Here is a 19,195-nt window from a genome sequence, read left to right on the forward strand (position 1 = left end):
GATACGGATGCGTGATATGGGATATGGATGCACGATCCGAGTGAGACACATGCAGCAGGAGAAGGAGACGAAGAGGGATTGAAAGTAAACGACTAAAAAACTGTAGAACTATGTCACTACTAAGGGCCCGTATGTAAGACTAAAAGCGTCGCAAAGTAAAACTAAGCAGGAGAGAGGAAAGTAAAGATGAGAGAACGAAACCGAGTAAAGATACGACTCAAGAAAACACTAGACTACTACCACCGTCCGGCGCACGCACATCCACAAAGCACATTAATCCTCTACGGAAGCACCGCGACCTGTGCCTGCGCCATCGCCTGCGCATACACATGCACATGACTCGGTTTATTCACCGTATGGCAGACCTCGATGCCCTCCACCCAGGGGTGCTTGATGCACTCCTCGATCAGGCCCCTCTGCTTCGGGTCCGGTTCGAGCATTCTCCTGATCAGGCTTCTGCACGAACGCGGCGAGAGGTTATTGATCGTGGGCGGGCAGGCCGACTGTGCCGGATTGGCGCACGCGGCGGTGTAGGAGGCGTAGAGCTGATCGGAGGTCTGCGCGACGCGCCAGGGGAGCTCTTGGAAGTGCAGGCAGTAATAGACGATGCCGACGGCCCAGATGTCGACTAGGCGGGCGTCGTACGCTGCATGAGCGAGCAAAGATCGAAAGGAGTTCCGGGAGGGAACCCAGGAGCAGAAGGAAAAGAAAGCAAAACAGAATTAGGTGCATGCCAGGATGAATGGCGCACTCGGCTTACGTTTGCCTAGGAACTGCTCGGGCGCAATGTAGGGCTCGCTACCACACAAGCCTGTCGACATGTGGATGGTCGCCTCCCATGGCAGACGGTACACCGTCGAGGCGCCGTAGTCGCCGATCTGGAAGCGGACGACGGCTCAGTCAGCACGTATTTTTAAATGGAGTGAGATGCGTACCTTGAGATGGCCCTTGGTGTCGAAGAACAGATTCTCTGGCTTGATATCACGGTGGGCGACGCCCTGACTGTGAAGATAGTGGACACCGCAGAGGATTTGCTTGAAACAACACTCGATCTCGCTCGGTGACATGTGGCCCTTCTTGATGGCGGCGTAGAGGTCTCCACCGGGACAGAACTCCATGACTTCGCACCAATGTTGTTGCTCGTCCTGGACGAGGTCGACTGTCTCGACGATGTTGATGTGGTGGAGGGTGGACGATATACAGAACTCGGCAGTCAGTTTCTTGACGTATTCTTTTTCTGTTTCATTTTTTCTTCTTTTCCGGAACTCCTGCAGATCTTCGTCAGCAACGAAACACGAGCTACGAGAAGGGAGAGAGACGGACCTTTACAGCGTAAAGTTTCTCTTCTGTTCGGTCCCACTTGTGAGCGAGGCGGACGACGGAAGTGGCGCCCTTCCCGATCGCCACCCGCTCGCAAGTGCCATACTTCTTCAACAGACTCTGCGTGCTCTCGCCACCCGCGGTGGACTTGCCTCCACCGCCCTCGGAATCGGACTTCTTGCTGCTGGCCGAGCGGGCAGAGCCCTTGCGAGTGAGCTTGGGGCCGTTAGCAAGCAGCTCCTTGAGGGTGAACTTGTGTCCCCCGGTGTCCGAGTTGATCGACGGGGGGCCCTTGGAGCGTGGACCGGGGGAATGCTCGACGACGGGTGTGGAAGGAGCGCTGTTCTTGTCCTTCTTTGAGAAGGCCTTCGTGACGGAAGCGGCTACGAGATGAGGGGGAGAGCGGATGGCAGAGATGTCGGGCCTGGATCCGGAGACACTCGGTGCTCGGCTCGGAGCCTGGCTGGGAGGACGAGTGGAGGGCATGCTCCATGTACCGTTCTCGGACGGCGAGGGGGACTCTGCGGGCGAGGGCGTCATCGACTCCGGGGCTGAGCCGGCACCGTTGTTTGCTGTGGCCATGGGCTGGGGCGGGAGGACGAGGCGCTGGAGATCGCGGACGGTTGTGCCCGGCTGCTTTGGGTGAGCGTGTGCGTCTGGAGGCGGGAGGGGGATCGAACTGTGCTCGGCATTGTGCGGGCGTTGGGGAGGAGGAGACTGAGCAAAGTCGTGGGCGCGGGGAGAGGCAGAGTGCTTGGGAGGGCCCTGGGTGGGCGTCGTTGCGGAAGCGGCGGTGGCTGCTGTGCCGTTCTGGCGGGCGCTGTGGGTGTTGTTGGGGAGGCCATGGGGAGGCTTGTCCGAACCGTCCTGGCCGTCGTCAGTGGTGGCCTGGGCGGCGTCGGGGGCAGCGTCGGTGACGGCCATGGGAGAGCTGCTGGGTGTGAGTGGCGGAGTTCAAAGCGAAGAGGAGAGATTTGTCGGAGCTGGTGGCGGAGAGAAGAAGGGGGTCGAGGATGAGAGATCGATGTGGATGAGTAAGTCAAAGTCAAGGCAGTCGCAAGGCGTTGAGCACGGGTGGAGCTCGTCGGGATTCGTTGTGTCTATTGGGATATCATCATCGTGGCGAGCGGTAGGCGGCGGCGTGGGGCGGAGTGCAGAACGCGCGATGGATGAGGCGAACACCCTCAGGGCTCTCGCCGGGGCCGGGGCGGATGGCGTCGACGGGGACAAGGATGGCCAGCTGGCTGTCGACGACGCTGAGGAGACCAAGTACAGACGCTCGCCGCTCGCTCTCTTCAAGGCCCGAGATGCTTACCTAACGAGCCACGCGCCACCCGCCGCGACGCCACTCGAGGCTTGACAGTCAGCCAGAGGCGTCTCAGCTGCCCTCCACGGCCGATGCACGTTCCCAGCAGCGGACGCGTCTTTTTTGCGTATCGTCCCCCGTATCGTGCTTCCCACCCGCTGCTGTATCTTGTAACCGCTCGCAACCGCGGCCATCTGTGACGTTCTGCATCTTACGCGAAGAGCAGCTAAGCTTCCAAAGGTCTTTTCAGAGCGTCAAGCGAGTCAAAGCGCAGATGGCCAATCTCCCGGGCACCACCCCGCCTGCTGATATACAGCTGCTCGAATAAGGTTTGCGGTGGCTGAGCTGACGTAAGACGCATCCGCCCGCCGCCAGTCAGACTAGCTGCTGCTCGTCTGCCCCATCGACGACCGCATCCCCTCAAGACTCCCCGTACGCTCCCCATCCCCTTGACCGTCCATCTCCCTAGGCTGACCCTTTACTTCTGCAGCACGATGGTCAACCTTCGCTCTCAAAAGAGGCTCGCCGCCTCCGTCGCTGGCGTCGGCAAGCGCAAAATCTGGCTCGACCCCAACGAGCAGGCCGAGATCGGCAATGCCAACTCCCGCTCCCACATCAAGAAGCTCTTCAAGGACGGTCACATCCTTGCCAAGCAGACAAATGTCCACTCCCGCGCCCGCACCCTCGAGCTCCTCGCCGCTAAGCGCAAGGGCAGGCACACCGGTGTCGGAAAGCGAAAGGGTACGAACGAGGCCAGGATGCCGTCCAAGGTGCTCTGGATGAGGAGACAGCGTGTGCTCAGGCGGTTGCTGAGGAAGTACAGAGAGGCTGGCAAAATCGACAAGCATCTGTGCGTTCTTTCTCTTTACGAATCTCGGAACCCGTCGGGCTTATGCTGTATCAGCTACCACTCGCTCTACCAGAAGTCCAAGGGTAACGTCTTCAAGAACAAGCGTGTCCTCATGGAATACATTCACAAGGCCAAGGCCGAGAAGAGCCGGACAAAGGTCCTCACCGACCAGATGGAGGCTCGCCGTGTCAAGAACAAGGTATGCATCCTCTCTTCTATCGCTCTCCATCCCATCCCTAACTCATCACACACTATAGGCTGCCCGCGAGCGTCGTGCGGCCCGTGTTCTGGAGAAGAGGCAGGGGATCATCGCAGTGGAGCACGAGGAGGCCAAGGAGTAAATATGAACACACACCACCCTCCCATCTTCATATTCTCCTCTTCTTCCTCTCTGGTCTTTGCGTCGTCGTCCCCGTCCGCTCTCCTGTATCCATCGCCCGCCTGCACTCACACGATTACCACATATGCTGCATGCCACTTTCTCTCCGTTTCGCCGTCGAAGATATAAGATCGCACGCCTTCCATGCTCGCATGTACTCCTTTATTTGCATAAGAATGCTTTCTTTTGCGCCCTGGAAAGATCGACGGCAGTGTGAGAATTCTCGTGAGCAGCCTTTGCAAGAGCGGCTTTTGGATAAGATGAATGAGCATCGTTATTGGCCGGAGACGTTTACGCGACTGTCGCCGGCACGACGCGACTGCTGCATCTTGCGTCGGTCGTCCCTTGCAAGTGACACTCTTACTTGTACTCTACGTACTTTCAAAGCTTCGCTTCGCACTCGCCTTTGCAGCGGACTTTTGCGCTCGCTTCTTGGGTCCTATACTCTTCGCTCAAAAAAGCCACTTCTTTGTCCTCGCGAGTCTCTTTCGTGTCCTGAACGCGCCTCCGTCGCGTTCACGTCTCGTTCAATTCGCGTCAATTGGGCACACCGTCTAGTCAACAATTCTTTGAACGGCGAACGCGTTTGCACGGTGATATCTGACCAGATCCCTAAGAGCGTTCATATTCCGCTACTTGACCGCATTAGACCGCTATGAGTGGAAGCCATCATCACCGTGCGTCCCCTCCTGTCTTTCTGTCATGCATCCGTGGCTCATCGAACTGTTCCTCGTTCCCATCTTCACGTAAATCCAAATCAACCTACATATCATCCCCTGACATGAACCCAAACCCAAACAATCCTCCACGCACACACCAGGCTACGGCTCCTCTTCCTCCAATCCCTCCCCCTCGCACTCGCACTCACACGCCAGAAACCCATCCGCCTCCAACTCCAACTCCAGTCCCGCCAACAACAGCACTACCAACGCCACCAACAACTCCAACGCCAAACAAATGTCAGGCCTCGACACCCTCGCCGACATGGCGTCCGCCTCCACCCGCATGCCCGCTCGCACCTCTTCTTCGTCCTCCAACAGCAACACTCCGACCGTGCTCTCAAAGCCTGCGCCGATGACGGTGTCGAAGCCTGGACCCATGTCGGTGTCGATACCGAGACCACCGCAGGGGCACCAGCATTCGTATTTGCATCCGAGTCCGCAGAGCTATAGGACGCATGCGTCGAGGTTGGCTGCTGCTGCGAGCTCGAACGCCGATGAGGAATTGGACATGGGGATGGAGAGGGGAGGGTATGTGGATGAAGATGCTGGCAAGGAGAGGTCACGGGAGAGGGAAGTGGAAAGCGGTGGTGGTGGGGGCGACAGTTCCGGTTCGGGATCCGGTGGGTTAGACAAGGCGCGAGAGTCGAGGATGAGAGAAAGGGAGAGAGCGAGGGAAAGGAGAGTTACCCGTGGATCTGCAGCTGCAATGGGCATCGACCCAGCCCGTCGTTTGGCGACAGAGGAAGAAGGAGATCGGATGGGCGCGGAGAAGGAGAAGGAGCTTGTGGACGAAGATGTGAGCGTGGATGTGGATATCGACGGTTCGCGTTCGAAGTCGCCTGGGCCACTGCTCGTCCAAGGATCAGGATCAGGTCCGATTGTGTCGACTTCGGAGCCTATGCCTCCACCGCCTTCTCCTCCGACAACCAACAATGAAATCGAAATCGAAACCGCCGCTCCAATCACCACCGCCGTCGATACGGCTGATACGACGACAAAGTCCAAGAGTAAAGGAAAGTCCTCGGGAGGGACTTCGAAGAAGAAGAGGAAATCTGGAAATGGATGGTTCACGTACAAGCACAAGAACAGGGAGTCGGAGTCAAAGTCGAAGAAGAGGAAGAGGAGTGAAGAGGAGGAGGAGGATGCTGAAGGGGGTGAGGGTTCTGCTCAACCTGTACCTGTGGAGGAGGCGGGGCCTACTACTAGTGCAGAACTTGAACCGGAGGAGAAGATGGAGGGTGCTCGACAGCCGAAGAAAGGCGGGAGCTCAGGACTGGGTTTGGGCTTAGTGGAGGGATACGATTCCGATGAAGAAGACATCACGACCGCACCAGCCCCAGCACCAGCCATAGGCCAACCCGACATCCTCCCCTCCTCTCCTCCTCAGCCACTCACCACCTCTTCCCACCGTAAACGTCACATCGCACCCTCGTCATCCCCACCGCCCATCCCACCTCTCCTTCCTTCCATGCAACAAGACGTCCACCCCGGGGGCCACGACGTCGATATGAGCATGACGATGACGGATGGTGGCGATACGGATGTGGATGGGGCGGTTGCGATTGGACTGGGAGGAGAGGTGTTGGTCACAGAGAGGGAGAGGCTGGGAGAGGAGGAGTATGATTTGAGACATCATAGGCGCATCACGGCCAGGAGAAATTTCGATAAAGTGAATTTTGGGGATTATCAGATGAGGACTTGGTCAGTTCTCTCTCCCCTATTTTTCTTTCCTTTCTAGTGCTGACGGACCGGTAACTTCGTCTTCGTCTTGCCCCACCAGGTACTTCTCTCCATACCCCCTCACCGAATCCGAAGCTGAGGAACATACGCCCGCACCTTCTCATCCTCCACCGGACGCGAACCGCATTGCTGGTGTCTCGCGTACGACGTTCCGTTCGCATGGCCGGACGAGCGATTTGTTGGCTGGTGGGTTGATGAGGGAGAATACGGGGGGTGCGGAGGGAGGGAACGTGCTCTGGGTGTGCGATAGGTGCTTCAAGTACATGTCGGAAGGAACAAGTTGGGAGAGTCATATGGTGGGTTCTTCCGACGAACTTTTGTCTGTAAGTTTGATGCTGACGCGGAATCGTAGAGGAGGTGCAATATCAATCACCCGCCGGGAAAGAAGGTGTACCAGAGAGGCGCGCATATTATTTGGGAGGTCGATGGTGCGAAGGAAAAGGTTAGTTTTTACCGATTAAGCGTTATTCGTTCACGGCTGACTTGGTGCTGGATTAGCTCTACTGCCAGAACCTGTCGCTTTTCGGGAAGCTATTTATTGATATTAAGACACTGTTCTTCGACTGCGATAACTGTACGCCCCTTTCGTGGTTCTCACATGCAAGGGCACTGAGCTGATGTGGCGATGACCCAGTTTTGTTCTACCTCCTGACGGACGCGGACTCTCAGAGAGACCACGTCCTTGGTTTCTTTTCAAAGGTTCGTATCTACATCCGTTTCTTCCCGTGATACATGCTGACATCTTCGTTCGCAGGAGAAAGTGTCTTACGATGACTACAATCTAGCGTGCATCGTCGTCTTTCCACAGTACCAACGTAAAGGCTACGGCATGCTCATGATCGAATTCAGTCAGTATTTCTCTTCCTCGTCTCGATAACCTAGTCGGTACTAATCAACGACCAGGCTACGAACTCTCCCGGCGATCTGGCCGTGTGGGCACACCCGAACGTCCCCTCTCAGACCTCGGCCTCCGAAGCTACCTAACTTACTGGGTCTCCACCCTCCTCCGCTACCTCCAACGTCTCCTCTCCGTCCTCCCCACAGACCTCTCGCACCTCATCACCGCTCCTCCCGTGACCAACCGGGCCTTACCTTATGGCAACGGAAACGGAACATCCTCGTCATCGGTGTCGCATATGCACTACACGCCATCGCAGGATTCCACGGGATCTTCCCCCGTTCCGAACTTTGCGTTGAACGTGAATGGGAACTCGATGTTCGCGGGACCGCCGCTGCCTAAAAGGAGGAAGACGAAGGGCTGGGATGGCGAGATCCCGATCCCGCCTTCTCCGTCCGTCGGTGGCCCACTGGGAGGAGAAGTAGACGGCCAACTTCAGCCCGCCGAAGACGAACAAGACGGACCGATCGATCTGCACACGATGAAACAGCTCGAAACGTCCGCGAACGTAGACGGGAGCGCGACGACGCACGTGCTCGTGAAATGTTCGTTGCGGGATCTGGCGAGGGCGACGAATTTGAGGGTGGAGGATGCGGCGTTCGCGTTGAATGAGTGTGGGCTGTTGATTAGAAGGGAGTTTCAGGAGAGTCGGGAAACAGGGGAGGGCGAAGAGGAGATGGAGATGGAGATGGAGACGGTGGTGATTTCGAGGGAGATGGTGGAGGTTGTGGTGAGGAGGAAGGGGTTGAAGAGGCAGTGTATGGATTTGGCGCATGTGCTTCTGTGATTCTAAACTCGGTTGTTTTGTCCTGCTTTCCTTTTTTTTTCTTGATACAGCTGTTCGGTACTCTATCTCCCAAGTCTTGAGTTTTGTTCTCGATTATCATGAGTTATTTTCTTGGTCTTATACAAGGGTCGCAAGAAGACACAGTGTGAGTCAGAGCATGGGCGCTAGGTGGGAAGAACCGGGGGTTTGGCTAATTGTCGGACTTTGGAGCCGCAGTGCCGGCGTCTTCTTCCGGTTCATCGGTGTTCTTGCGTTTGATTCCGAACGAGCATCTCTTCGAATTCCTCGAGTCAACGACAGTTCGACTACAAGTATAGTTGCTTTCTGTTCGGTGATTATCAGCGTAGGGTACTTATGAGATATGAAACTGGTACCTTACAAGCGGCTTCTCAACATTGCAATCGGACTTCTTTGACGATTGTTGCCCGCAAGGACTTCATCCCCGGAACCCGCTTCGACTGAATCACAATATCAACTGTTGCTTCACAAGATCCCGATCTCCAGCCTGGCGTTTTCGATGTTGAAAAGTCAACATTGGCATTGACAGCGTCCCGCCCAACGAAGCCAGTTGCGCCGCCACCTTCCTCTCTAACCCCTTGACTATCCCTCGCCGCGCCTTTCGTGGCATGTCCGCCTCGCGCCCTCTCATACGCCATTCTGGCTCTGTTGGATCCGAGAGCGTGAGTTTCCTTACCCTTCTCCTGCTCGTGTTGTTCCTTGTAACTGACCCCGCCCGCTGCAGATCAATGCTCTGCTTTCACCTCCGCTCTCGCCATCAGAAATCAAAAGACACATATATTCTATCACACCACTACTCAACCCCGAAACGTTTGACACTGCACCGTTTTCCGTTCGTATCGTTATCTTCCTTTTGGCATCCTCAATTTCCCGCCAGCTGACGAGTCGGAGCAGGAATCGTTTCTTGGGTTTCTCGACGATGAAGACGAGCAAGAGCAGGCAAAGGACGAGTCCGCTAGCCCGACCGAGACCGGTTTGGCCACACCCACAGACACAGTTTATCCGAGTCCAGATCCAGAGCCGACGAAGCCTCGTCCATGTTCCGTCGCAGTCTCGGTTCGCGGAGATGCGAGCTACTATGTCGAGGTCTGTACCGCCACAGACATATCCGTTCAATTGACTGATGCCACCTCTTTTTTTAACTTGTAGAATCTGACGGATATTCGCGATGTTGACTCAGACTGGGATGATGACGAGATTGAGGTTTGACCTTTCTTGCTGCCCATGCTCGAGGACAATACTCATCTGCGCCCTATACAGGAGGTCATGGTTATCTCCGCGAAACACAAATCCAAACGTCCGCGATCTTCTATGGTTGGACTAACTACTTCGACTACTATCTCATCGGATACCGGCGATACCTCCAACGACAACACTATTCTACCAAGCGCGACCTCTTCCTCTACCTTCCCCTCCTCAACGGAAACCACGCCCACCCTTACACCATCCACATCTGCTAACGACCAGATCCCACACATCACGCGCACCCACAAATATCCCCTATCGCCTTCTGTTCGCCGCGAACTCGCGTGCTACAAACTTCTGAACTCGGCGTCGGCTACAGGACAGGTTCAATTTCTACAGACTATGGAGTCCTGCTGGGAGGACGGGAGAGGGCTGAATATGGTTTTCGAAAAGCCAGAGTATGGCAATTTGTTGGAGTGCGTGAACGGGATGGAAGCTGACACGGCGGCGGTGGAGAGATGGCAGATGAAAATCTGGGCTTGCGAAATTGTGAGTACTCAGAACTCTTGAACTCCGGCCTTGCATGAGCAACTGACTTTGTCGGTATGAAACAGGCCCAGGGCATCGCATCGCTTCACAAGCTTGGCATCGTCCATCGTTCTCTTCGACCCTCTCACATTTTCATCAATAGTGAAGGCCACGCCGTCATTGGCGGTTTCGAACGCTCGGTCATCCTAACTCAGCAGCAACTCGAGGCGAAATCAACACAATCCCGTAACGCTTGGAGGAACTCTGTCGTCTCTGTCATGGAAGACGAAAGAGTATCAGAGGACAACGGCGAACGGGAGTGGGAAGAGTCCCCGGAGATGTTGCTTGGGTGGGAGCATGGAGTTGAGGTGGATTGGTGGGCTTATGGCGTCGCTTTGGGATGGCTCGCCTCCGGACAGGTATGCATTTCACCGTTCATCTATCTCTCAATACAGTGAAGGTGGCTGATTATAGTCTTAGCATCCACTCGTGGGTAAAGGCGAGCAGCTCGACTCGGAGGTGATGCGACAGAGGATTACCAGAGGACATCTGCGGTTCAATGCTCTGGCCGATATTGAGCCCGGATTAAAGGATCTAATCCAAAAAGTAAATTTTCCATAGGGTTCTTTTACAACGTTAGAAACTTACGATTCTTTCACATCAGTGTCTCGAACGCAACCCGGCGAAGAGGATTAACTACGAAGGGATCAAGAGTCATCCTTTCTTCGCGGATCTGTACGTCCCTCATTATTCACGTTGCTACTGTTTGATAAGTTGAGCTAAACCATCCAATGGCAATGTATAGCGATTGGGACTATGTGGTCCTTGAAGGACAAAGTCTGTTTGTTCCCTCGCACAAACTCTCTTTCACCGCTTCTGACACCATTTTGCTCACCTGGTAGGCGCAAGTGAACCTGCTCAAACACCCCAGCTGTCCGGCACTCCCTGTTCTCGCGTCACCCTCGCATCACCTTTCGACACAACCCAACGACCCGTCTCCTTCCAGAACTCTATGCATCGCCAACAGCGCGACTCACAAAACTCCTGCTACGCGACTCCGGCCACGCACACCAACACTGATACCGACTCGACTCTCGATGCGTTCTCCCTTCGCTCCGAGAACTCTCCTAGACTCCGCTACATGGTCGATAGTCCTCCAAGGTCAAGTCGTCCCAACTCCTACAGCCTGAGTCACAGCCCCGACACCGACCATGCGGAGACTGCGACGCTGGGGTTCGCGCAAAGGTTATCCCTTCTTGCACTCGAGAGACCTGTGTCCATCGCCATATCTCGTTCCCCGAGCTATGTAAATCCCCCGATCCTCGAGGAGGACGCTGGGGACGAGGATGGGGGAGAAGAACACGACAACAGCACGGGTACTGTCCAGGCCATCTCCACTCTACGTGCGATCTCTCAAGGATACGGATACTCGAATCGATCCTCCTCCGCATCTTCATCCAGCACGAACTATTACCGCAACAGTGACCAACGCTTCTCCTTCCCGCCTCCCAGCCTGCCAGAAATCCATCACTCGAGGTCCAGAGCTAGCAGCATTTCTTTGCTCGTTTCTAACGACGGTGATGGTGAGGGCGCTGGGGACGTCAGTTATCACACCCTCCGACATTCTAACAGTACAAACACGACCTTCGGACGCGAGGTGGACGCGCGACCTAGCCATCCTTCACCGCATTCACCCATATCCCCATCATCTGTGCGGGATGGGTCGATGAACGCAAGGTACGGTTCGTCCATTGCCAAGGCGATGGACTCAACCGAATGGGATAGAAGAATCTCGTCGACGTACAGCTTATACACTGGCGATCGGGATCCCTACGTTCACGAAAGTGAGCCTGGAGAAATTATTGGTGCGAGGACGAGCAGGAGTCGGACGGGGCGGGGGACCGAGTCTGAGGAGTTGGGAGTCGATGAGTTTGGGGTCTGGATCGACGATGAGGAGCAGGTTCTCGGCGAGGGCGGCGTCTACCCTGCAGCCGACGAAGACAGCTTCAGACTCGAGGGCGAAGTCCCCGGTGAGGACGTCATGAGCATCACTGGCGCGCTCGCCCTTCCCATCCCTATTCTCGTCGACCGTGCTCGAGTCGGTTCTCAAGCGGACAGGTACGCGTTCGACGAGGACGATACCATCACGCCTAGAAACGCGAACCGTTTGAAGGTTCAGATTGCACAGGAACAGGATAAAGAGCTCTACGCTATGTCCAGGACGGGCACGATGAGTCGACTTCGGGAGAAGCTGAAGAAGAAGAGGAGGGAGACTATGGTCATTTTGGCTTCCGAGTCCGAGTCGGAAGGCGTTGATAGGACTGGCGCTGGAGGTTGGAAGAAGGCAAGAGACCGGGGATCGAAGGAACTGGACGAGCCTCGGACGCCTGCTTCTGGGAGTGTTTGTTCTGGTGTTTGTGTTGATTCTGGTGAGGATGGCGTCAGGAGGATCTCTGGCTCTGTTTTGAGGCCGAGGTCTGCATCTGTCCCTCTGGGCAGACCAGGACCTTCGAATGCTCTGTTGCATCCTAATCCCGGAAACTACTCCGACATCTCATTGCCGGAGATCGCGTGGCATGGACACGACGTTCAAGCAGAACCGCCTGCACCTTCTTCCACTCGTTCCCGCCATGCTCGCTTCGCTGTTGACGACGATGAAGACGAAGCCACTCCCAAAATAGGATACTACTATCGCAATCACAGACGCCATTCCGCGCACTACCGCCCTCGCCTAACGACTCGTGCTTCCTCCGGAACCCTTGACTCCTTACGTTCACGCTTTGCTTCCCCCGGGTCCCCCGACCCTGGAGAATATCTGGTTGAGAAGAGACAGGACGAAAGGATCAGGGCGGACGAGACGTTCAGATGGAGTGCGCTTTCGCTCGAGGCTCCGACCACGATGAATGAAGAGGGGCTCACATCGGGCTCGCGTGACGGCGCTGGTGGAAACGCCAGGGTAACGTGGTCCATCTATGGTAGAGCCTCGAAGGACTCACATCTCGGAGGTCGAAGCCAAAGTTCGGCCAACGCGGATAGCAGCATTCGGATCGAGGCTGGCCATACGGGTGGCGGTGGCGGTGGCGTCGTGAAGAAGATACTGAAGAAGATCAGCAGTCGAGGAGACTCGAGTTCTAGGACATCTCTCGCCGGCGCGACGGCTCAGAATTCTCATGGTGGCTCTAAAGTCTCTGCTGCGACTTTCTCTGGGACTGGACCCGGTGCTCGACCTTCTCTGCGTACTAGGCTTAGCGGTTCGCTGAGGTCTTCTGCGAGCTCTGCGACTATTTCTGCTGCTCCTGGCTCTAACCCCGGCGCTGGCTCTGTCTCTGTCTCTGGTTCTGGTACCATCTCAGGCTCAAGGCCCGATAACGAGGTCGACCAGAGTAGGAGAGAAGGATGGGTCCGGTCTTCCGCCTTCGTAGCAAGCTTAGGCAGTCTGGGTATGGGAGCCGGCGTGCGTAGGATGGGGAGGGGCATCGGTTATAATGCTTCCCACAGGAGAAGCGGGGCTGGCATCGGTGCTCGCGGAAGTGGTGTTGGCAGAGATTCTTTCAATGATAATGGGGAAGAGGACGAAGCGATGGGTGTTCCGGGATGTTATTCAGGACTATGGAGGAGGGAGAATGGATTTGGGGCTGGGGATGGGTTTGGGAGTGTTGTGGGAGGAGGGGTGGGTGGAACGGAGGTGAGAGTGTCGAGGGAGGTTAAGGTTGAGGAGGAGGAGGAGGAAGAGGAAGAGGAGGTTTTGGATGTGGGGGTTGCGATTGCGGCGGGGTGTGACTGACCCTGCGGTTTGATCGAGTGTTTGCTATCGGTTACTAGGCCTCTCCTCTTCGGCTCTTCTGTGTTCTTCGCTGTGTTTCTATCCGGCTCGACGTCCATGCTAACGTGGTATCATTTCTTGTTCTGTATAGCTCTGTGTATCTTCTCCAGAGTGTTTCGACTCTGACTATCGGCGCCACCTTTTCTGGGTCATAACTCTCATCATTATCTGCGATACCTTGTTATACTCTCCTAACAGTGATCGTTGACGCTCACTTGTCCTTGATCTTCACTTGTAATACGCTCCCTCCCTCTAAATTGGGCGACTCGTCTTCACAAGGTCCTGCGTGCCAACTCACATTGCAGTCATTGGTCTAGGATGCACTGTCCACATTCAGCCTCTGGTACTCTCGATTTGTTCTGATCTGCCGCCCTGAGCCGAACATTGATGCACGATGTCCCGATCCTGTTTGACTTGTCCTGGTGCTTCAATTGCGCTTTGAATCGAAGCCGCTTCTTAGCGTTCTCCTTCTGTGCACGGACTCGTAGCTCGTGTTCGCGTCAAGTGCTCTAATGTCAGTTATGGTTATACATCGAGACTCTCATCAATTTCCCGCTTTCTATCGGGGATGGTCAAATATCGGCACGAATTCGTATGCTTACGAGGGGACCATTGCAACCCGCTGTTATTCGCTATATGTGGACTTGCTGTGCCAGCGTCTTTTTCTGTTAGAGGATAGATTAGACGTCGCGAGCTACCACGATCTATGGAACGTGGTGTATTCTATCGTTGGGGGAGTACCGGAACCCGTTTGGAACTTGACTGCCTCTCGGAGCGGATTGAAGAAGGATAGATGACGTCGGGCTGCTCCGGAGACGGCAAGAAGCACGACAGATTCTTATTCCGAGGACCGGGAAACGCACTTCGCGCCGGTTGACCGTTCATTTTGCCTCCGCTGGAAACACGATCGAGGCGCCGTGGGACCATTCAAAGCGCCAACAGGAGTTGGATTATCCTCGGAATTCATGACAGTCATCCGAGCCGTTCTATCTTTTGCAGCTGAGTAGAGCATAGGTATGTTGATAGAGCGAACATGCGCCTACTTTTAATTATAGGGCCGAGCGGTGGGAACTCGGCAGCGGGGGAAGGAAGAAGACCGTCGCCGAGGCGTGGGAACTGTCAGCATGAGGATCACAAACCGCGCTTCGAGCTTGATTGAGCGGCGCATCTCGCTTCGGCGCCCACTTCTCGATCTGCTCCCGTCAGCTCAGCGCATATAAAGCCAACCACTCCAGTCATGTTCTCGAGCGACCCGCGACCCCCAAACGATGGCCGCCATCTACTCCTCCAAGAACAACGGCCTCTCCGTCGACGAGTTCACCGCTCTCGTCTCCGCCACATTCGACACTTCTTCCCCTCATCTTGATCTCGACGGCGCACCCTCCCCCTTCTCCGTGTTCGAGGACGACGACGACGGCGACAACCTCGCCTCGACCTCGACCTCTCCCCGCCAACTTCGACCCCGCCACTCGGCTTTCAACATCTTGCGCAAGGTCAAGTCCAGGGCCACGAACCTCGTTCAAGGCAATCTCACCCCCGCCCTGCCTCCTTCATACTCTACGGATCTCCTTTCTCCCAGCGGTACCCCTCTACTTTCTGTCCCGCCACTTAGGTCGGCCACCTCATTCTCGACCCATCGTCGTGGTCATCGTCCACGCTCACAGTCGATACCTAGCGTGCTTGCTGCTTTTTCTCAGCCTTCACGGCCATCTAGGCCGTCACTGGAGTCACGTTCATTCTTGGATGAGGACTGCTATGCCTCAGCAGACACTACTCTTCGACCATCGACCCTCGGTTCCTATCTTGGTCATGATATGCAACGCTCGTTTGTACGGCCACACACACCAGCTGGATCTCCCAGGAGTCAAGGACGGACATCCGACTCACGATCAGACTGTGTAGGTTTTATTACCTCTACACCATTGTACGCTAGTTCTAAACTATCACGCGCCGTAGAATGGTTCTCCTCAGACTAGTCCAGGCAAGCGTTCTATCGCGTCCAAACTGCGCAACCTCTCGCGCGGAAAGCGTGTTTCTCCCATAATTTCATCTTCGACCACCTTCGACCCAGGAATGTCTCCTCCCGAAGCTCCCTACACTCCGACTTCCGACTTCTTCCCTACGCCAACCCTCACTTATTCTTCCGTTACTGCGTCGCCAACGGACACCACCACCACACTCTCCCAACAATATTCTCTCTCTTATGTCCCGTCGGTCGGCGATGATGACCGCGATGATCGTGCAGAAGCTCTCGACGTGGATCGTGTACTCACACCAGAAGACGACCCGTTCCGCCGAGACTCGGATGTTCACGTCCTCCCGTCGGACCCATGCTATTCTCACCAGGCATCTCCTTCGCGCAAGGGCCCGTCATCATTGCGATCCAAAGCCTCCAAGCGTACTGATGACGCCACTCGCCTAGACAGGCTCCGTCGACTGGAGATTGGTGCACACTGGCCTCTTCATGGACCTTCATCTAGCAATGGTCAAACGCGGGCGGGAAAGAAGTCAATCTCACGTTCGCGCTCTTCGCCTATGCTTTCTAGTCCTGAAACTTTCGACATGAGCGTTTTCCCGAGCCCTCCCGTTTGTGGTTCGGTACAAAACCTTATGCCCTATCATGCGGCGGGATATGGACCTGTTTTATTGCCACAACCACGACGGCCGAGCGCAACGACACCGTTCATCGACCCAGGATCGTCGAGGTCAAGTACTACGCTCATGGGTCGGGACTCTGTTACGCCTACACCTATGTCTTCGCATCATTCTATTCTCCAGCCTACCCCCTGCCCTTACACGACCTCGCGCCCCTCTTCCTCCCACTTGATTGCGTTTCCCTTATCGCCCGACTCTGTAAACGGCAGGCGGAGCCTTGGAGAAAGCGTCAACAGTCTCACTCTCAGAGTTGCCACGCCTCTGTCGTTGATGCCACCCGCTAGGCCACCGCCCAACAAGCCATTACCCAGCCTCCCACCTCGAGTTCCCGCATCTTCTGTCGTCAAGAAGAAGTCTTCCAAGAGTTTAATCCCACCGTCTGCCATGAAACACGGTGGTGAAAGCGACAAACCGAAGGGTATGGGCGCTGGGCTCAGAGTTCGCGTGGATAGCCTGGGGAAGAGATTCAAGAGGGACGACAGAGTCCTGATGGCGCCTCCCCGAGAGGAGCCGATTCCTCAGGTGCCGTTTTTGAGGAGGGAGTTATGGAAAGATTGGACCAGTATCGGGAAATTTTCTGCTGAGAAGAGAATGCGAAAGGGTATCATCCCAGACACTCCCGTCGTACCGACAGTCACCGGGGACTACGTCTTGACGAGCGCTGGGTGTGATTCCGAGGGTGTTTCGGGTTCCCAGGTGGGCAGATTTTCGCTCAGATCTACGTGACTGTAAGGCTAATCTTTGCACGGTCTCGATCCAGTCCGAGAAGGCCCGTAAGACCATTTCTGTGGGCTCGTACGCTACGACTGACACGCGCGTGTCCGTCGTCTCTTCTGAATTCGGTGCTGGATCGTCCTCCACATCTGCTACCTCCCTCTCCGTTGCTCCTGAATCGATCTGCCATTCTTCCTGTCGCCCCGAATCTCTCTCGCAAGCGACTCTTGTCACCGTTTCCTCCCCAGTGACCAGCTCGATCGGCCTGTCAACCTCTCCCCAATTGTCTCGTCCACCGACTCTGGCCCATCAATACAAGTTCCCCAGTCAAGTCCATGGCGCAGGCAGCAGGCGCGAGTCGGAAGCCGAAGATGATGCCGAGTCGTACTACAGTGCACCTTCGAGGCCACTTTCGCAACTCGGCTTCAGTGTCGGGCATCCTGTGACGCCATCGGAGGTTTACCTCGTTCATGGTCCTGTACGTTCTGTATGGTCTGGCCAGACACGGACGATCAAGCTTCGAGAGGGCGAGACTTTACTGGTCAAAGCAAACGGCTGGGGTGATTTGAGGCAGTTGTCAGATGAGCGTGGAAGTGTCGTCGTCGTCACAGAAGGGTTTGGTGATGATTGGGACGTTAGGAAGATCGAGGTCGACGTCGTATCCTCCACTGAATCGGGCACCGAAGACTCGGTAGAGGTCTCGGTTCGCCTTTCCTCCCTCGGTACCAGCATACGTCCCGTCCCTCTTCCTCGGTCTGGTCTACGCGAAGACGTTTGGTATGCGGGCCTGCCCCACGCCTCAAGCACTTCTCTAATTCGGATAGACGAAACGGAATTCCTCGGTGCTCGTTCTTCGGTGGATTCTCAATCTGGCGCTCATCGTGGATCGGAGGATGTAGAACTTGTCGATTCATCGGAGGAAAGAGTCGATAGTGAGACTATGGCGGATAGGAAGTCGGAGCGAGGAGGAGGGAAGAGGAGGGTTATGTTCCAGATGGAGGTGCCCGTGAGGTTGAGCGACATGTTGAGGAGGGTAGAGGGTGCAGTATTCGGTGATGTTCGTAGAAGTTGCGATGTAGTCGAGAAGAGTGGCTGGTATGACTGAGCATCCAGCCTGGTGGCTCATACTCGCCTAGCTGCTTTGTTTTTCGCTGATACTTCATGCAGTGTGCTGAGACTGTCCGCTTCGATCTCCTGCGCTTTGCCCAACAATTTGACTGGCTTGATTCCTGGTCTCTTTGGCTGGACGGTTTTCGGCGTCCGCACTTATACCCTGCCGTTGCACTTCGCTTCCGTGATGCTCTTTCGTCGCCCCTTTGTCCCGGCCGCCGGTACCTTCGTCGGTTCAAACCGTTACAGTCTTTGTGCTATGTCCCTTCCTGAATACCTGTATGTACGCGATACCCTTGATTACTCGTGCGCCACGAGACACGCGCACATACTCACCTTTTGATTGGCTCGGTTCCGATTTTGTTTATCCTCGCTTGGTTCAGTACCAGGCTCTGTATGTTCACGATGTAAACAGTTAGTGTTGTAGAAGTAGGAATTGTACATGTACACTCTGTAGCTAATTCTATGCATTTTGTTGTATTCGTATCGTACTTGATTCACGTATCGTTGACGGTATTGACGATCTTTTAGCAAGCATCCATTTCATTTGACGACTGTTGAAGGACAAAAGTATCGCAAAGAGGAAGGGGTGGGTCGTGGCGTGTTGTTCAGTGTCAGTGATGATCGGAAAAGGAAACCCTGGAGCCATGCGGTTGTTTGTTCCTGTTTGGATCCGAAGGCGTTGACTAAGAATGTGGCGCGCCACTAGCACTTCGAAAACATGCCAGGCTCCCCAGGCCCCCCAACAGACGCGGGCCTACCTACCAAACTTGCTTCAAATTTCACCATCCACCTATGGCTCACTCCGTATTTCCCGCAAAAAAAGAGCGAGCGTCATCAAAGGGGGCATCATTTCGTTCGCAAACTAGCTAAAGTACATAGTATCTTCTCTAACCAAAAACACACGGAGACCACGACCAATAGGGGGGGAAATGTAGCGAGTCAACGGGGGTAGCGACGAGGGGCGAAAACGACAGACACTGCAGTGTCCTGGTCAAATAATAAGGGTGGATAAGTCGGTATGGGAGGGCACCGGAGGAGGCATCGGTGGTGGCGGCAGCGAATGGAGCAGAGTGGGGATCGAGTGGGGAATGGGTGTAGGAGCGGAAGATGGCTTTTCCAGAAGAATAGAGGAAGAGGATGAGGGCTGAGGGTGGAAT

At 55.3% G+C, this 19,195-nt stretch overlaps 7 protein-coding genes across 7 annotated transcripts; 4 read left to right on the forward strand and 3 right to left on the reverse strand.

The window, feature by feature from the left end:
• Window positions 1-281: 281 nt before the first annotated feature.
• On the reverse strand, window positions 282-1,806 carry STEHIDRAFT_48270 (Pkinase-domain-containing protein; the record flags this gene model as incomplete). Its single annotated transcript, XM_007298044.1, has 4 exons — window positions 282-646; window positions 761-878; window positions 936-1,268; window positions 1,324-1,806. The coding sequence occupies 4 exons, from the start codon at window positions 1,804-1,806 to the stop codon at window positions 282-284; spliced, it is 1,299 nt and encodes a 432-aa protein (XP_007298106.1).
• Window positions 1,807-2,434: 628 nt separating this feature from the next.
• STEHIDRAFT_106665 (uncharacterized protein) lies at window positions 2,435-2,820 on the reverse strand (the record flags this gene model as incomplete). The annotated part of the gene is made up of 2 exons (XM_007298547.1): window positions 2,435-2,576; window positions 2,636-2,820. The coding sequence occupies 2 exons, from the start codon at window positions 2,818-2,820 to the stop codon at window positions 2,435-2,437; spliced, it is 327 nt and encodes a 108-aa protein (XP_007298609.1).
• Window positions 2,821-3,033: 213 nt separating this feature from the next.
• On the forward strand, window positions 3,034-4,050 carry STEHIDRAFT_117130 (uncharacterized protein). Its single transcript, XM_007298548.1, has 4 exons — window positions 3,034-3,058; window positions 3,117-3,476; window positions 3,531-3,675; window positions 3,734-4,050. Exons 2-4 carry the CDS (start codon window positions 3,121-3,123, stop codon window positions 3,815-3,817), a joined length of 585 nt encoding a protein of 194 aa, XP_007298610.1. The 5' UTR covers window positions 3,034-3,058; window positions 3,117-3,120; the 3' UTR covers window positions 3,818-4,050.
• Window positions 4,051-4,774: 724 nt separating this feature from the next.
• Window positions 4,775-5,674, reverse strand: STEHIDRAFT_143500 (uncharacterized protein). The gene has a single exon (XM_007298549.1). The coding sequence runs from the start codon at window positions 5,289-5,291 to the stop codon at window positions 5,022-5,024; it is 270 nt and encodes an 89-aa protein (XP_007298611.1). The 5' UTR covers window positions 5,292-5,674; the 3' UTR covers window positions 4,775-5,021.
• Window positions 5,675-6,096: 422 nt separating this feature from the next.
• On the forward strand, window positions 6,097-7,336 carry STEHIDRAFT_47637 (histone acetyltransferase; the record flags this gene model as incomplete). The annotated part of the gene is made up of 8 exons (XM_007298001.1): window positions 6,097-6,278; window positions 6,358-6,449; window positions 6,543-6,613; window positions 6,670-6,759; window positions 6,816-6,891; window positions 6,952-7,016; window positions 7,072-7,165; window positions 7,221-7,336. Coding segments are annotated over 8 exons (786 nt in total), but the record flags the coding sequence as incomplete, so codon positions are not given.
• Window positions 7,337-8,628: 1,292 nt separating this feature from the next.
• STEHIDRAFT_164393 (uncharacterized protein) lies at window positions 8,629-13,918 on the forward strand (the record flags this gene model as incomplete). Its single annotated transcript, XM_007298550.1, has 10 exons — window positions 8,629-8,682; window positions 8,745-8,852; window positions 8,915-9,106; window positions 9,170-9,223; window positions 9,281-9,754; window positions 9,820-10,152; window positions 10,214-10,339; window positions 10,398-10,468; window positions 10,539-10,570; window positions 10,636-13,918. 10 exons carry the CDS (start codon window positions 8,629-8,631, stop codon window positions 13,515-13,517), a joined length of 4,326 nt encoding a protein of 1,441 aa, XP_007298612.1. The 3' UTR covers window positions 13,518-13,918.
• Window positions 13,919-14,824: 906 nt separating this feature from the next.
• On the forward strand, window positions 14,825-19,186 carry STEHIDRAFT_136074 (uncharacterized protein; the record flags this gene model as incomplete). Its single annotated transcript, XM_007298551.1, has 7 exons — window positions 14,825-15,454; window positions 15,513-16,907; window positions 16,972-18,020; window positions 18,093-18,314; window positions 18,567-18,648; window positions 18,745-18,909; window positions 18,974-19,186. The coding sequence occupies 7 exons, from the start codon at window positions 14,825-14,827 to the stop codon at window positions 19,184-19,186; spliced, it is 3,756 nt and encodes a 1,251-aa protein (XP_007298613.1).
• Window positions 19,187-19,195: the final 9 nt, after the last annotated feature.

The sequence above is a fragment of the Stereum hirsutum genome (genome assembly GCF_000264905.1).
Source record: "Stereum hirsutum FP-91666 SS1 unplaced genomic scaffold STEHIscaffold_1, whole genome shotgun sequence".
Taxonomy (NCBI): domain Eukaryota; kingdom Fungi; phylum Basidiomycota; class Agaricomycetes; order Russulales; family Stereaceae; genus Stereum; species Stereum hirsutum.

What these genes read in the sequence shown, in the direction of transcription:
- STEHIDRAFT_117130 (XM_007298548.1), top strand. Translation starts at nt 3,121, where the DNA reads ATGGTCAACCTTCGCTCTCAAAAGAGGCTCGCCGCCTCCGTCGCTGGC. An exon ending in GGCAAAATCGACAAGCATCT is followed by an intron (nt 3,477 to 3,530) that starts GTGCGTTCTTTC and finishes ATGCTGTATCAG; the next exon opens with CTACCACTCGCTCTACCAGA. An exon ending in CTCGCCGTGTCAAGAACAAG is followed by an intron (nt 3,676 to 3,733) that starts GTATGCATCCTC and finishes CACACACTATAG; the next exon opens with GCTGCCCGCGAGCGTCGTGC.
- STEHIDRAFT_143500 (XM_007298549.1), bottom strand. Translation starts at nt 5,291, where the DNA reads ATGCCCATTGCAGCTGCAGATCCACGGGTAACTCTCCTTTCCCTCGCT.